General features: G+C 49.1%; 1 protein-coding gene across 4 annotated transcripts in view; it reads left to right on the forward strand.

Annotated features, from left to right (window-relative positions):
• Positions 1–14,575, forward strand: part of CEP250 (centrosomal protein 250) — a 47,010-nt gene that overhangs the window by 14,086 nt on the left and 18,349 nt on the right. For 3 of the 4 annotated variants that reach the window (XM_043479333.1, XM_043479332.1, XM_043479334.1), the window contains 12 exons: positions 1,596–1,697; positions 2,204–2,365; positions 2,896–3,074; positions 3,668–3,850; positions 5,778–5,922; positions 6,738–6,884; positions 7,994–8,224; positions 9,242–9,435; positions 9,657–9,784; positions 10,233–10,402; positions 12,749–12,916; positions 13,314–13,448. In XM_043479333.1, coding sequence (XP_043335268.1) covers positions 1,596–1,697; positions 2,204–2,365; positions 2,896–3,074; positions 3,668–3,850; positions 5,778–5,922; positions 6,738–6,884; positions 7,994–8,224; positions 9,242–9,435; positions 9,657–9,784; positions 10,233–10,402; positions 12,749–12,916; positions 13,314–13,448 — 1,944 coding nt within the window. Of the gene's footprint in view, positions 1–1,595; positions 1,698–2,203; positions 2,366–2,895; positions 3,075–3,667; positions 3,851–5,777; positions 5,923–6,737; positions 6,885–7,990; positions 8,225–9,241; positions 9,436–9,656; positions 9,785–10,232; positions 10,403–12,748; positions 12,917–13,313; positions 13,449–14,575 lie in introns of those variants that run through there. The other variant, XM_043479335.1, reaches the window with a different exon arrangement.

A 14,575-nucleotide genomic window follows, 5' to 3' on the forward strand; every position in this document is an offset into this window, starting at 1 on the left:
CTGATTTTTCCCATATTGTCATATTTAGTACAACACAGGACACTTGATCCCAGTACACAGGAATAAAAGAGGAGAGGTGGGGACTGCAGGACCCTGAGACATATTTGTCCCGTCTGGAGGAGGCATCCACTGTTCAACTTTAAGAAATAATTGCCATGTAGGAATGAGGCCTTAGGTCCATCTAGTCAAAGCTATGGTCTTTCCAGTAGTCATGTATGGATGTGAGAGTTGGACCATAAAGAAGGCTGAGCACCGAAGAATTGATGCTTTTGAACTGTGGTGTTAGAGAAGACTTCTGAGAGTCCCTTGAATTGCAAAGAGATCAAACCAGTCCATCCTAAAGGAAATCAGTCCTGACTATTCATTGGAAGGACTGATGCTGAAGCTGAAGCTCCAGTACTTTGGCCACTTGATACAAAGAGCCAACTCACTGGAAAAGACCCTGATGCTGCAAAAGACTGAAGGCAGGAGGAGAAGGGGATGACAGAGGATGAGATGGTTGGATGGCATCAGTGACTCAATAGACATGAGTTTGAGCAAACTCCAGGAGATAGTGAAGAACAGGGAAAGCTGGCCTGCTGCAGTCCATGGGGTCACAGAGTTGGACACGACTGAGCAACTGAACAGTAATAGCAATAGGGATGGGGCTGGTGTGGCCTATTTGTTAACTTTTTGAGAGATGCCAGAAATGTAGATTTTTATGAACTTCTCAGCTTATAAAAATCTCTCAATTTACAAATGTTGGTTCAGATTTTGCATAGGCCAAAAAAAAAAAAAAAAAACACAAACCCATAGCTGCAAATCTTTGTCTTTAGGTCTTCACTAGCACAATAAGATAGGAAAGTTAGTTAAGGCGCTCAGTCGTGTCCGACTCTTTGCGACCCCATGGACTGTAACCCACCAGGCTTCTCCGTCCATGGGATTCTCCAGGCAAGAATACTGGCGTGGGTTGCCATTTCCTTCTCCAGGGGATCTTCCCAACCCAGGGATCGAACCCAGGTCTCCCGCATTGCAGGCCGACGCTTTAACCTCTGAGCCACCAGGGAAGCAAGGAGGAGGGAAATTTTGAGAGTTCAAATTTACTACTGGCCTTCCTTAGGGCTAGAGGTTCCTCTGGCCTTAGGTCTCACAAGTCCATTTGCTGTCCAGAGACAGCAGCCATCCTTCATCCAGTGATAGTTCACATTTAACGAACATTTGCTTTGTGACAGGCACTGTGTTGAGTAATTTATATGCAATTTTTTCGTTCAAGTCTGGGAACAAATCTATGAAGTAGTTGCTGTTAATTATTCCCATTTTAAAGAGAAGGAACCTCAAAGAAGGAGTTGCCTAAGGTTACCAGGCTAGAAAGTGACAGAGAAAGAATGCTAATCTGGACAGCTGACTTTCGGAGCCCTTAAACCCTTAATCTGAACTCTCAGTGACCACGTCACATTGTCCGCAGGGTCCTAGGACAGCGTTAGCATTCCTGTGTGGTCAGGGGAAAAGTAGGGGTGACAGAAGAGACAGAAGGAGACTGGTTGATTTGGGGGCCTGAAATGGTAAATCCTCCTCTGAAAGTTTGGCTCAGAGGCTCCATTTTGTTCCCTGTTCAGGAGGCAAATCACGCAGAATTAATGGAACATGAGGCATCTCTTAGTAGGAACGCCCAAGAGGAGAAGTTGTCTTTACAACAAGTGATCCAGGATATAACCCAGGTACCAGTCAGCCTCCTGTTCACAGCGACATGTCCAGCCTCCCCTTACCCAGGCCTCCCTGTCCTCTCAGGTGCGTCTTGGGGAGTTTGGACGGAGGCTCTTGTGGGAATGAGTTCTCTGGGTATGTTTGAAAACTGGAACCCTAAGCTAAGCTTTTGTGAGCTGGCCCTGCCTGCTAAAACAGGCCCTTGTTCTTACTGCCGGCTGCAGTTCTCAGACAGCCGCGGGATTCAATAACCTCTTCTTCCTTAATTTATTCATGGAGTGTTGAAGGGGTGCTCCAGCCCTGATGCTCATCCTGGGTTTGGGTGACTGATGGTAAACAGTTGATGTGAGGAATTGAAGGAACCCAAACTTTTTTGCTCTTAGATGCCCTCTTCCCACCCCCCAGGGAGAGGACCTAGGAGAAAGAAAACATCAGGTTTGTCCAGGCTGGAGTGTGAATCTTCTGCATGGACTCTAGGCCTTGGTCAGTGAGATGGTGACCCTGCCGTGTTGGGTTTCAGGCCATGGTAGAAGAAGAGGACAGTATGGCCCATGGTTCTAGTCACGAGAGCTCCTTGCAGTTGGACCCCAGTAGCTTTTCCTCCCAGTTTGATTCCCAGCAGCCAGACAAGGCTGTCTCTCTGGTGCGTTTGGTACTGACTCAGAGACGCCAGGCTCTGCAGGTAAGAACCCCACACTCTTCCTCAGCCGTGGGGACTGGTGTCTAAACTGACTTGGGCCCCGGGTACCCTCTTAGCCCAGACTGCCCCTTTCACTACACTGACCTGACATGAGGAGTTTTGTCAACACCCTGAAGTGCCCTTTGGAATCTCTGGGTCTCCCCAGCTGTGCTGGTGGGGAGCCAGCACACTCCCCACGCCACTGGCATGCCCCACTTTGATGCACTTAACACTTCACCGTGCAAAGTGGAGCCCCGGGGAGTGTGGGTAAGTGTTCTCCAGTTCTAAGGGTCCCAGCCCTACTCACCACTAACCCACCTTCCACATGGTACATTTGAAGATGATGAACTCTGAGACTCTGAGAGCCACAGAACCCGGTCACCTCTGATGCTCTGTTGCCTCAGCTAGTCTCATCTTTATTCACAACTTACCTTGGTCACACCCTTGCCCAGCCCTGCTTCCAGGCTTCTGACATCCCTGCTCTGCCCTGCCCTCTTGCTCACCACCTCCCTTCTGCCCCTCTCCCTCCGCAGGACCTAAGGCAGCAGCTGTCAGGCTGCCAGGAAGCTGTGAGCTCCTGGCAACAGCAGCATCTCCAGTGGGAGGAAGAGGGGGAAGCCCTGAGACAGCGGCTGCAGCAGCTCACGGGGGAGCGGGACACCCTGGCAGGGCAGACGGTGGACCTGCAGGGGGAGGTGGACTCTCTCAGCAGGTGAGTGGGGACTGTTTGTCCCCCAGCTTCCTCCTGGGCTTAGTCCTCACCCAGCCTTTTCCCACTCCCATCGTGTGTGTGTGTGGTTGGCAGACCCAGGGCTGCTCAGGACTGCCTGGCCTTGCATTCTGCTGGCTCCTGCTCACTCAGTTTTGGATCTTTGTGATGATTTAGGAGGAAAAAAAACAGTTTCGAGACTTCCCTGGTGGTCCAGTGGTTACAAATCCACCTTGCGGTGTAAGGGACCAGGGTTCGATACCTGGTCAGGGAACTAAGATCCTGTATGTCGCAGAGCAACTAAGCCCAAGCACCGAAACAAGAGAGCCCATACGCAGCAACCCGAGAGTCCGTGTGCCCCAATGAAAGATCCACACAACGCAACAAAGATCCCGTGTGCTACAGCTAAGACCTGTTGGAGCCAAATATATAGATACTAAAAAAAAAAAAAAAAAACCGACAAATTTCCTTCTCAAAAGGAAAGATGAGATATTTAAAGGAAGCAGATACCCCTCTCCTTTGACCCTCTGCTGTCTGCTTCCAGGAGGGTTTTTAGGTTCCAGGGTTTGTGCTCACGTCTGGCCTCCTTCTTCCAGGGAGCGAGAGCTGCTGCAGAAGACCAGGGAGGAGCTGCAGCGGCAGCTGGAGGTGCTGGAGCAGGAGGCGTGGCGACTGCGGAGGACCAACATGGAGCTCCAGCTGCAGGGCGACTCTGCTCAGGGCGAGAAGGAGGAGCAGCAGGAGGAGCTGCACCTGGCCGTCCGAGAGAGGGCGCGTCTGTGCGTGTGGCAGTCCCCTCCCTCCCTGGCCCCGTCCCTCCTCACCCTGAGAAAGCGGAGTTAACGGAAGCTGCGTGTGCAGTGGGTTCAGCTTAGCTTACCGCTCCACCCTTGGCAGAAGGATGAATGCACAAAGTTCATCCAGGCTCTGCTGAGCACCCAGAGGAACTGAGGCCCCGTAGGGGGAAACGAAATAAATAAGACACTGACCTCAAGCAGTTTGCAGTGTAATGGGGAAGTCAGACAAGTAAACTGTGGCCAGGTGAAGCATGAGCTAAAAAGAGTTTCAATCTAGGTCCTCTGGGAGAATAGGGGTAACAGTTCGTTACTGAAAGCTGCACGGAGGAGAGGGTCGCTGCTGAGCTGGGCCTTAATGTATTTTGGTTGGTAGAGAGCAGGACAAGGCCTAAAGGAACAGATTAGCAAAGAAAAGGAGGTGGGAAGGTGCATGGCGTGTTCAGAGGAGAACAGTCTGGCCAAAGAGTAGGACTGGTCTTGGGAAGTAATGGGAAATGAGCTGGTCAAGAAAGGGAATTCCAAGGATTTCCCTGGTGATCCAGTGGCTAAGGCTCCAAGCTCCCAATGCAGCAGAGCCGGGTTTGTTCCCTGGTCAGAGAACTAGATCTCTCAGCCTGCAACTAAAGATCCAGCATGCTGCAACTAAGACCTGGTACACCCAAATAAATAAATATTTTTTTTTAAAAAAGGAAATTCCAGAGTAAAGGGACCCAGCTTATCTGTAAATTCCTCAAAATGATATCATAGAAAAAGCAAGAACTTTAGAGCTGGGCAGAAGCTAGGTTTAGTTAATTGCTCTGGCCACTTGGACGGGTTAATTTATTTGTAAAATAGGAGTGATGATATTTCCCTTGAAGGGTCATTGGGAGGATTAAAACTGTTTTACAAAATGCCAGCACAGAGCATGGCCTGTGGTAGGTCTTCAGTACCTGGTAACGGGGGTTGTATTTTCTTCATCTTTGGTACCTCCTCTCCTTTCCTGTTCCCCAGCTCCTTGCGCCTAATGGTCACAAACGATGGAATCCTGAAGGGCTACTCTAAGGATCATGACTGGTGCAAGGAAGGGTCTCCCTATACCAAGGCAAAGAACCAACAATCTGCAAAGATAGTTTTATGTCTTTAAATTTAAATTGTTTGGCTCAATAATACATTTATTAATATTTCTATGATTCAAGGGGCTTCCCTGTGGGTCAAGTGGTTAAGAGTCCGCACTTGTGTTGCAAGGGGCACAGGTTTCATCTCTGTTCGAGGGGGTTAAGACCAAGTATGACACATGGTGTGGCCAAAAAAAAAATTTTTTATATAATTCAAAAGTCAAAACTATTTTAAAAGGTATACACAGAGAGAGTATTTGTCCCTTCTGCTTCATCCATCCCATATCCCTTCCTTTTGTGTGAAATCACTTAAATTAATTTCTTGTTCATATTTCTAGTGGTGCCTTATGCAAATGTGTGCATATATTCGTATTTCCCCCAGTTTCTTGCGTAAAAGACAGCGCGCCACATATACTGTTCTGTACCTTGCTTTTTTCACATTGTGTCTTGGAGATCCCTCCTTAACAGTTTTTAGAGACCACCTTCATTCTTTTGTATCACAAAAGCAAATCAGTTCAGTTCAGTCGCTCAGTTGTGTCCAACTCTTTGCGACCCCATAGACTGCAGCACGCCAGGCCTCCCTGTCCCAGAGTTTACTCAAACTCATGTTCATTGAGTCTGTGATACCATCCAACCATCTCATCCTCTGTTGTCCCCTTCTCCTCTCGCTTTCAATCTTTCTCAGCATCAGTGTCTTCCCATATGAGTCAGTTCTTCGCATCAGATGGCCAAAGTATTGGAGTTTCAGCTTCAACATCTTTCGGGATACGGCTACTCCCTAAGATTTCCTCTAGCCCTCTTCTCTTTCTCATTAGTCAGGAGACGCTGGCAGTCCTGGAAGCCAAACAGTCTGAGTCCCTCAGTGAACTGATCTCCCTTCGGGAAGCCCTGGAGTCCAGTCGCCTAGAAGGGGAGCTGCTGAGGCAGGAGCAAACAGAAGTGACCGCCGCGCTGGCCAGGGTGCGTGGGCCTCCCCCCCACTGGCTGGGTGGGGCGGGCGGCTTGGAAAGTTGATTGTTTCTAGGAAAAGGGTATGCAACCTGCGTCATTCTTCACTTTGTAAGCCATGGCCCTTCCTATTTTGTGCCTCAGTTGCTAGTTTCTGTCCCTCCCAACAGACTATATTGGAATTAGAATGATTTTCTAAAGTATAAATCTGGTCAAGTCAGTCTCTTTCCTAAAACCATTCAGTGGCTCCCCAGCTCCTTGGTGTCACACTCCCAGCCCTCTGCCCGCTGCCACCTTTCCTAGCCTCCGTATCACCCGAGATCCCTGTCCTCACTCCTCCTATGCCTTTACTAAGTACATTCTCCATGGTACTCATTCCCTTGTGACTCTAACACTCTGTATGAACTCTTCCCTTTGCCTGAACTGCTTCTTTCCTTCCCCTTTAACTGCAAACCATTCCTCATCTCTCAGTGTCCAGCTTCACTGTCAACTCTTCAACCAAGCACTTTTTGACTCTTTCCAATTGAACGAATGTTTTCTTTGAGGCCCCAGAGCACTTTGTGTTTCCGTTGTCTGTGGTGTCATCACAGTTGTGGTTGTTTATATATCCTGATGTCTGTGCCTCCATCATGTGAGTTCCTCTTTCACTCTTCAATGAATGCATGGGAGAGTGAATGAATGGAATGAAGGGAAAAGTTTAGAATGTAAGGGAGGGAATGAAGTGTTAACTACTGTCTGTACACAGGAAGCAGCAGGTGTTGGGGATGTGAGCTGTTCACTGTTGCAGGGAAACTGGGAAGAGAAACTCTTTAACTGTCTGTTTTTAGGCAGAACAGTCAATTGTGGAGCTGTCCAGTTCTGAGAACAGCCTGAAGGCTGAGGTCGCTGATCTTCGGGCTGCAGCTGTCAAACTCAGTGCCTTAAATGAGGCTTTGGCCTTAGATAAAGTTGGACTGAACCAGCAGCTTCTCCAGGTGAGCAAAGATCTCTGATACACAGCGTAGGACTGGGCCCCAACCAAGGGCAGGACACAGCTGATGGCCTGTGACAAGGAACAGTGCTCAGATGGATCAGCCCAAGACAGATCAGCTCCCATGTAGTCCTGGAATGAGCAAAAGGAACACTTATAGTGCAGAGGAAAGCAAAGATTATAAGGCCCGGGCTCAACCATTGAAAGTAAATCCCTCCCACATCTACAGCAGGACTACCTTTGGGCTTTACAGTGAAATCACCAGGGCCAGGAAGGAAGTCCTAGAAGGAACTCTAGAAGGAAGACTAGGCTTTAATCCTGTTGTTTGAGATAACAGCAACCACCACAAAAGGATCTGCTGAAGAGCCCAAACCACAAAATCTTCTCTAGAGGTTACAGATGTAACATGTCTCAGACTTCCCTGGTGGTCCAGTGGTTAAGACTCTGAGCTTCCACTGCAGGGGGCATGGGTTCGATCCCTGGTGGAGGTACTAAGATCCTGCATGCTTCATGGTGCTAGAAAAACAAACTGAACAGATTTAACTGTCTGTTCAATCACTCTTGTTCCCTTGAGCACCAGAAATATTCTATGTTCCCTTATCCTGAATTCTTCAAGAGCAGGATTTTGCCTTTTTTTTTGTTTGTTTATTTATTTTTTTGGCTGTGCTAGGTCTTTGTTGCTGCCCAGGCTTTTCTCTAGTTGCTCGGCAGGGCTTCTGTGGCTTCTCCTGTTGCAGCATGACATGTGAGCTTCAGTAGTTACAGCTCATGGGCTCCAGAGCAGAAGTTCAATAGTTGTGGCACACAAGCTTAGTTGCTCCAAGACATGTGGGATCTTCCTGGATCAGGAATTAAACCCATTGGCAGGCAGATTCTTCACTGAGCCATCAGGGAAGTCCAGGATTTTGCCTTTTTTGTCTCTGTCCCCAACATCTAGTACTTGCAGTAAAGGCTCTAGACCCCAAATGTGTGCTTGGTCCTCCTCTCCCATAAGCACTCCTGTATCCTTCTGTGGGGAACAGAGTCATATATTTCATGTAGACTTCTGTCTCACCTCTTCATCTCTAAACCATAACCCTTTGTCTCTGATGCCCTTCCCTTTTTGGCTAGTAGTTAGAACAGGAGAACCAGTCTGTGTGCAGGAGGATGGAGGCAGCAGAGCAGGCGAGAAGCGCTTTGCAGGTGGACCTGGCAGAGGCCGAGAGGAGCAGGGAAGCCCTGTGGGAAAAGAACACCCACCTGGAGGCCCAGCTGCAGAAAACAGAAGAGACCAGGGCGGAGCTGCAAGCGGATCTCAGGGGCATCCAAGAAGAGAAGGAAGAAATTCAAGAGAAACTAAGCGAGGTGGGAAGATAAAACTGCTACCGTCTCATGAAAGTATATAATACATGCTCACTGTAAAAAAACGAAAACACTACAGAAATGATTCAGGAAGGGAAAATCTCATTTCCTAGAAATGACCAGCATTACTATTAATAGTTTGGTGTACATCTTCCAGTTTCTTAAAGGAATTCCTAAAAATCCCTCACTTATGCCCCATTGCTTCACATCCATCAGTTTGAGTTAGACGCCTCTCCGGTGTTCTCTGATAATACGTCATGTTTATTCAACCACCACAGCCTTCGTACTGTATTATGATTATCTGTTTACATGTCTCCACCATTAGACCAAAAGCTCCTTGAAGCAAGGCTATGTCTTATTTGTTTTTAATCCCTCCAGCTTTTAGCACAGTGTCTAACACATGGCAAGGCGCTCCGTGAGTTTTTTCTGAACCAATGACCCAACTCAAAGGTGATCTTTCTTCCCTACCAAACTTCTCGTTGACCTAATAACTATATGTAATCTCCCCTCTCAGGGGTCTTCCCTGGTGACTCTGACGGTAAAGAATCTGCGTTCGATCCCTGGGTCAGGAGGATCGTCTGGAGAAGGGCATGGCAACCCACTCCAGTATTCTTGATGGAAAATCCCATGGACAGAGGAGACTGGCAGACTACAATCCATGGGGTCACAAAGAGTCTGACACAACTGAGTGACTAACACTTTCACTTTCACTCTTCCCTTCTCAGAGTCTCTTTCTCAGGGCATTGATCACCTTCTTCGTGGTAATGTGTGTGTGTCTTACTTCTTAAGACTAAAAGCTCCTTAGAGGTAGATCTCTTGCCGCCCTAAGCACAGAGTCTTGCTCAAAGGAGAGCTTGTTTCCTGGACTGGGCACTCTGGGTAGATCAGGGAAATAGATATATGACCGTTGGTATGAGAGGACAGCTCACAGAGGTGGGTCCAGTGACCCTAATCTGATGATAGCAGCCTGGGGGGGTGGTCCTGCCTCTGCACCTGTCTCATCAGTTCTGTACCCCCCAGACATATCACCAGCAGGAGGCAGCCTCAGGTCAGATGGAACAGCTAAAGCAAGAGACAAAGCGCCAGGAAGAGATGCTTGCCCGAGAAGTCCAGGAGAAGGAGGCTCTGGCACGGGAGAAGGCGGCTCTCGAGGTGCGGCTGCAGGCTGTGGAGCGAGACCGGCAGGAGCTCTCAGAACAACTGCTGGGGCTCAGGTAGGGCCCACCCCCAGTTCTGCCAGGGGCGGAGAGCTTTGCAAAGCAAGGCGTAGCCAAGCTGAGTTCCTTGTCCAAAGTGTATGGGGGTTTCAATGAGTTATGAGTTTGTAATTGCCCCCCTAGCTTCTCTAGGTGGCCAGTAGTTAGAACCCAACTCCTCTTAGGGAAGGGTAAGGGGCTTAATGGGTAAGAACTCTCCTGATTCCTGAACCTGACAGCTCAGCCAAGGAGGTACTGGAGAGCAGTCTGTTTGAGGCCCAGCAACAAAATTCTCTGGTAGAGGTCACCAAAGGGCAGCTGGAGGTCCAGATTCAAACTGTCACTCAAGCCAAGGAAGTAATCCAAGGTGAGAACCCAGCTGGGATGGGCACACTTCAGTCCACGGGGATACTAAAAGCCAGGAAGACGGTGGGAAGCTATTAGAGCCAGACCTAGGGCCTCCGAGGGGGCTTCCCTGGTGGCCCAGATGGTAATGAATCTGCCTGCAATGCAGGAGACCCAGGTTCAATCCCTGGGTCAGGCAGATCTCCTGGAGAAGGGAATGACCACCCACTCCAGTATTCTTGCCTGGAGAATCGCATGGACAGAGGAGTCTGGTAGCCTACAGTCCATGGAGTTGCAAAGAGTTGGACACGACTGAGTGACTAACACACACACACGCACATACACACATACACACACACATACACACCCAGCCTCTGAGATGGGAATTCCTCATGACGCCTGGGGAGGAGGGTGAAAGATGGGAGGGCAGAGGCTCAGAGACCAGACAGATCCTGTCCCTGGCATCCTAGGGGAAGTGAAGTGCCTGCAGCTGGAACTGGACACTGAACGGAGCCGGGCAGAGCAGGCACGGGACACAGCAGCTAGGCAGCTGGCCCAGGCTGAGCAAGAAGGGCGGGCTGCCCTGCAGCAGCTGAAGTCGGCCCATGAGGAGGAGGTGAATCGGCTCCAGGAGAAGTGGGTAGGTGGTGGATGTGGCCAGGGGGTGGGAGAGATGGACGTGGCCTCCAGGGTGTAAAGGGAGCAGAAGAATACCTTGGATAATTCTTTGCCCAATTCAGAACTGTGTTTCCTTTGCTTTTTAATTATATAATTTAGTCCATTTGCTTTTATTGTGATTATAGGTATGTTTGGATTTATTTCTGTCATCTTTTGCTATTCATCTTGTCTTTTTACCTTTTGGGACGGGGAGATCACCTTAACTTCTTTTAGAGGGTTGTAGTGAATGATTAAGCTGTATTCTTTTCCTACCTTTTTTCTCTCTCTCTGCTACTTTGGATGATATGTACTGTGTTTTTTATTCTTTTAGTTATTCTTTAATATTTTAAAATACATACTTAATAGAATCTCAAGTTAATTGGTATATTTACCCTTTTCCTAAATGACACAGGATCACAGAACATTTTACCTGCTTTCACTCCTCCTCACCTATCAGCTGTATTAGTCAGTGTGTTTAGTTATTAGTAGTTTGTTAACACCATACGTTATGCCTTTTGATTATTTTATACAGTCAATCATTGCTTAGATATCCTGAAATTTTTTTTACAAGGTTTGTTTTTGCTCACCATTCCTTCTTGCATGTCGGGTTTTCTATTTGGCTTTATTTTCCTTCTTGAAGGAAGATAACCTTTGGTGAGGGTATGTTGGTATTTAATTGTCTGAAAATGTCTGTTTTACTTTTATTCATTTTGTTGTTGTTTAATCACTAAGTCATATCCAACTCTTTTGCAGCACCATGGACTGTAGCCCACCAGGCTTCCTTGTCCATGGGATTTCCCAGGCCAGAATAATGGAGTGGGTTGCCATTTCCTTCCCAGGAGATGTTCCTCACCCAGGGATCAAACCCTGCTCTCCTGCATTGCAGGCCGATTCTTTACCGTCTGAGCCACCAGGGAAGTCCTTAGTTCTGGAAGATCCCCTGGAGGAGAAAATGGCAACCCACTCCAGTATTCTTGCCTGGGAAATCCCATGGATAGAGGAGCCTGGTAGACTACAGTCCATGAGGTTGCAAAGAGTCGGACACAACTGAGTGGCTAACACTTATTTTTTTACCGAGAATTTATTTGTTTATATTTTGGCCATGCTGTGCAGCTTGCAAGATCTTAGTTCCCAGAGTAAGGATTAAACTTGTGCCCTCAGTAGTGAAAACACAGAGTCCTAACCACTGGACCGCCGGGGAATTCCCTATCCTCATTTTTATAGATGAGGAAACGGAGGCACAGAGATGCGATAGAAATTAACTGAGGTCATACTAGTAGTGCTGGAGTAAAGACTGCAACCCAGGGCAGCCTGGCTCCAGAGCCCCTCACCACCATCCTGAGATCCTGACAGAGGGGCTGGATTCATCCAGGAAATCAGGGAAGTCGGTCACTGGTGGACTCTGGGAGGACCGGGATGCTCCATCCTGACGGTCTTGGATCCTGTAGGAGACATCATAGCTAGACACAGCTAGACGTGGTCTGACTTCAGAAGGCTGACCCTGCCACTCTGAGCAGGGGAGAGGGACAACAGAGAATGAGTCCACCACCTGTTTGCTGTTACAACTGCCAAGCATGATGTGGTTAAAAATAGCAAATATTTGTAGCTTATATGAGGGACATTTGTACTTTAAAAAACAGTTACATGCATTATATCTTTTTTTTTTTGGTGGTATGGTATGGCATGCAGGATCTTAGTTCCCTGACCAGGGGTCGAACTTGTGCTCCCTGCATTGGGAGCACAGAGTCTTAACAACTGGACCACCAGGGATGTCCCTGTTTTTTTATCTTAATTTATGTATTTTATCTTTGGTTGTGTTGGGTCTTCATTGCTGCGTGCAGGCCTTCTCTAGCTTGCGGCGAGCAGGGGCTGCTCTTCATTACATTGCAGAGGCTTCTCTCGTTGCAGAGGACAGGCTTTAGGCACACAGGCTTCAGTCATTGTAGCATGTGGGCTCTGTAGCTGTGGCTCACAGGCTAAGTGGTTGTGGTACATGGTCTTAGTTGCCCCACGACATGTGGGATCTTCCCAGACCAGAGGTTGAACCCGTGCCTTCTGCGCTGGGAGTGCAGAGTCTTAACCACTGAACTGCCAAGGACACCCCTGATTTTTTTTTTTTTTTCAAATAAATCTCACTTGATTCTCATAAAACTTGGCGAGATAGGCAAGGCAGGATAATTAGCCTCACCTCACAGATGAGAAAACAGGCTTGGTGAGCAAGACACCGAGGTCACACAGCCGGTGAGCCGTAGACTCACTCTCACCTGCTGCTCCTCTGCCTCCGCGCCTCACCCTCTCGGCTCAGTCAGTGTTTCCTTCGTACGACCAGGAAGAAGAGTGCTCCCAGCACCGGCAGGAACTGGAGAAGCTTCTGGAGAGCCTGGAGAGGGAGAAGACGGAGCTGGAAGCGAGGCTGAGGAAACAGCAGGCAGAAATGGAGGCAATGCGGACGCGGAGGGAGGAAGAGCGGGCCGAGGCCGAGAGCGCCCTGTGCCAGGTGGGTAGCTGGGAGGGCTGCATGTTCCCTGTGACCCCCTGCCTCCGACCACTTCCTTCCAGCCCCCCGGGAGTGGGGCTACAGGGGCTTCCAGGCCTCCCACTCTGCCCCCGTGAGCAGGCGACCGGCACCGTTGGCTGCGGGGCTGGCCGTGTGTCCCACTTCCTGAGGGAGGGCCGCCGTTTACCACATCCTGTCAGCTTGCAAACCAGTGGCAATCTTCACACTTCCTGGTTCTCAGTCAGTGGTCCCAACCTTCCTCTGCCCTCAGCAGCTGCCGCCCCCCCCAACCCCATTTGCCAGAAGAACCTAGAGCACCTGGCGTGTCCCTGTGGCTTCGTGGATGAGCATGATGACCCCTGACCCAACAAGCCCCGGCCCTCCTGCCCCTTCACAGATGCAGCTCGAGACAGAGAAGGAGAGGGTGTCCCTCCTGGAGACGCTGCTGCAGACGCAGAAGGAGCTGGCAGAGGCCAGCCAACAGCTGGAGCGGCTGAGGCAGGACATGAAGGTCCAGCAGTTAAAGGAGCAGGTATGGGGGGTGGTCCTGGGCAGGGAGAAAAGGGAGCGGCGATTCACTCCTTCACACTGTTTTGTTTTTCTTTTTTAAATATGTACTTATAGGGCTGTGTCAGGTCTTAGCTGCGGCACACAGGATCTTCTGTTGCAGTGTGCGGGCTTCTCTCTAGTTGTGGTGTGCAGGCTCCGTAGTTGCAGCAAGTGGGCTTAGCTGCCCTGTTACATGGGATCTTGGTTCCCCAACCAGGATCAAACCCAGGTCCCCTGCATAGACAGGTGGATTGTTGTTGTTGTTGTTGTTTTTTGCTGCACTGGGTTTTGGTTTCTATGTACAGGCTTTCTGTATTTGTGGTGAGTGGGAGCTACTCTTCATTGCAGTGCTCGGGCTTCTCATTGGGGTGGCCTCGCTAGATCCCAGGCTCTATAGCACGGGCTCAGTAGTTGTGACCCACGGTTAGTTAGTTGCCCTGTAGCATGTCCAGCAGTCTTCCTGGACCAGGGATCAAACCCATGTCCCCTGCATTAGCAGGTGGATTCCTAGCCACTGGACCACCAGGGAAGTCCCCACTCTTTCACATTTGACCTGCTCTTTGGCACTTCTTTGCACCGGGCCCCGGGCTAGCTGCTGACACTTGACTAATAGAAAGGTGTGGCACAATGGTGAACGTGACAGTCGTGGTATTTTATAAAGTGGCAGAGAGGACACAGAATAAGTGAGATAACTGTAGGTTGCGATAAGGGCTGTAAAGGAAACGAATAGGCCGAGGTAACTGAGAGGGATTCAGGGAAGGCCTCTTTGGACAAAGGTGGTCAGTGGGGCCCTCACTGAGAAAGTGACATTTGAGCTGAGCCATGAAGGTTGAAAAGAGTCAGGTCCTTAAAACAGTAAGGGTGAACCTTGAAAGGATTTTGCTAAGTGAAAGAAGCCAGTTACAAGAGGCCACATGGTATATTATTCCACTTGCAGGCAGTAGCCCAAACAGGCAAACCTATAAAGACAGAGAGTAGATGAGTGGTTGGAAGTGAGGATCGGGGATGGGGAGGGTATGCAGTTTGTTTCTGTAGCTGATAAAAATGGTAAAAAATTATCACAGTAACCATGGCACAACCCTGTGAATATGCTAAATACCATTGAATTGT

The sequence above is a fragment of the Cervus canadensis genome, chromosome 10, assembly GCF_019320065.1.
Source record: "Cervus canadensis isolate Bull #8, Minnesota chromosome 10, ASM1932006v1, whole genome shotgun sequence".
NCBI lineage: Eukaryota > Metazoa > Chordata > Mammalia > Artiodactyla > Cervidae > Cervus > Cervus canadensis.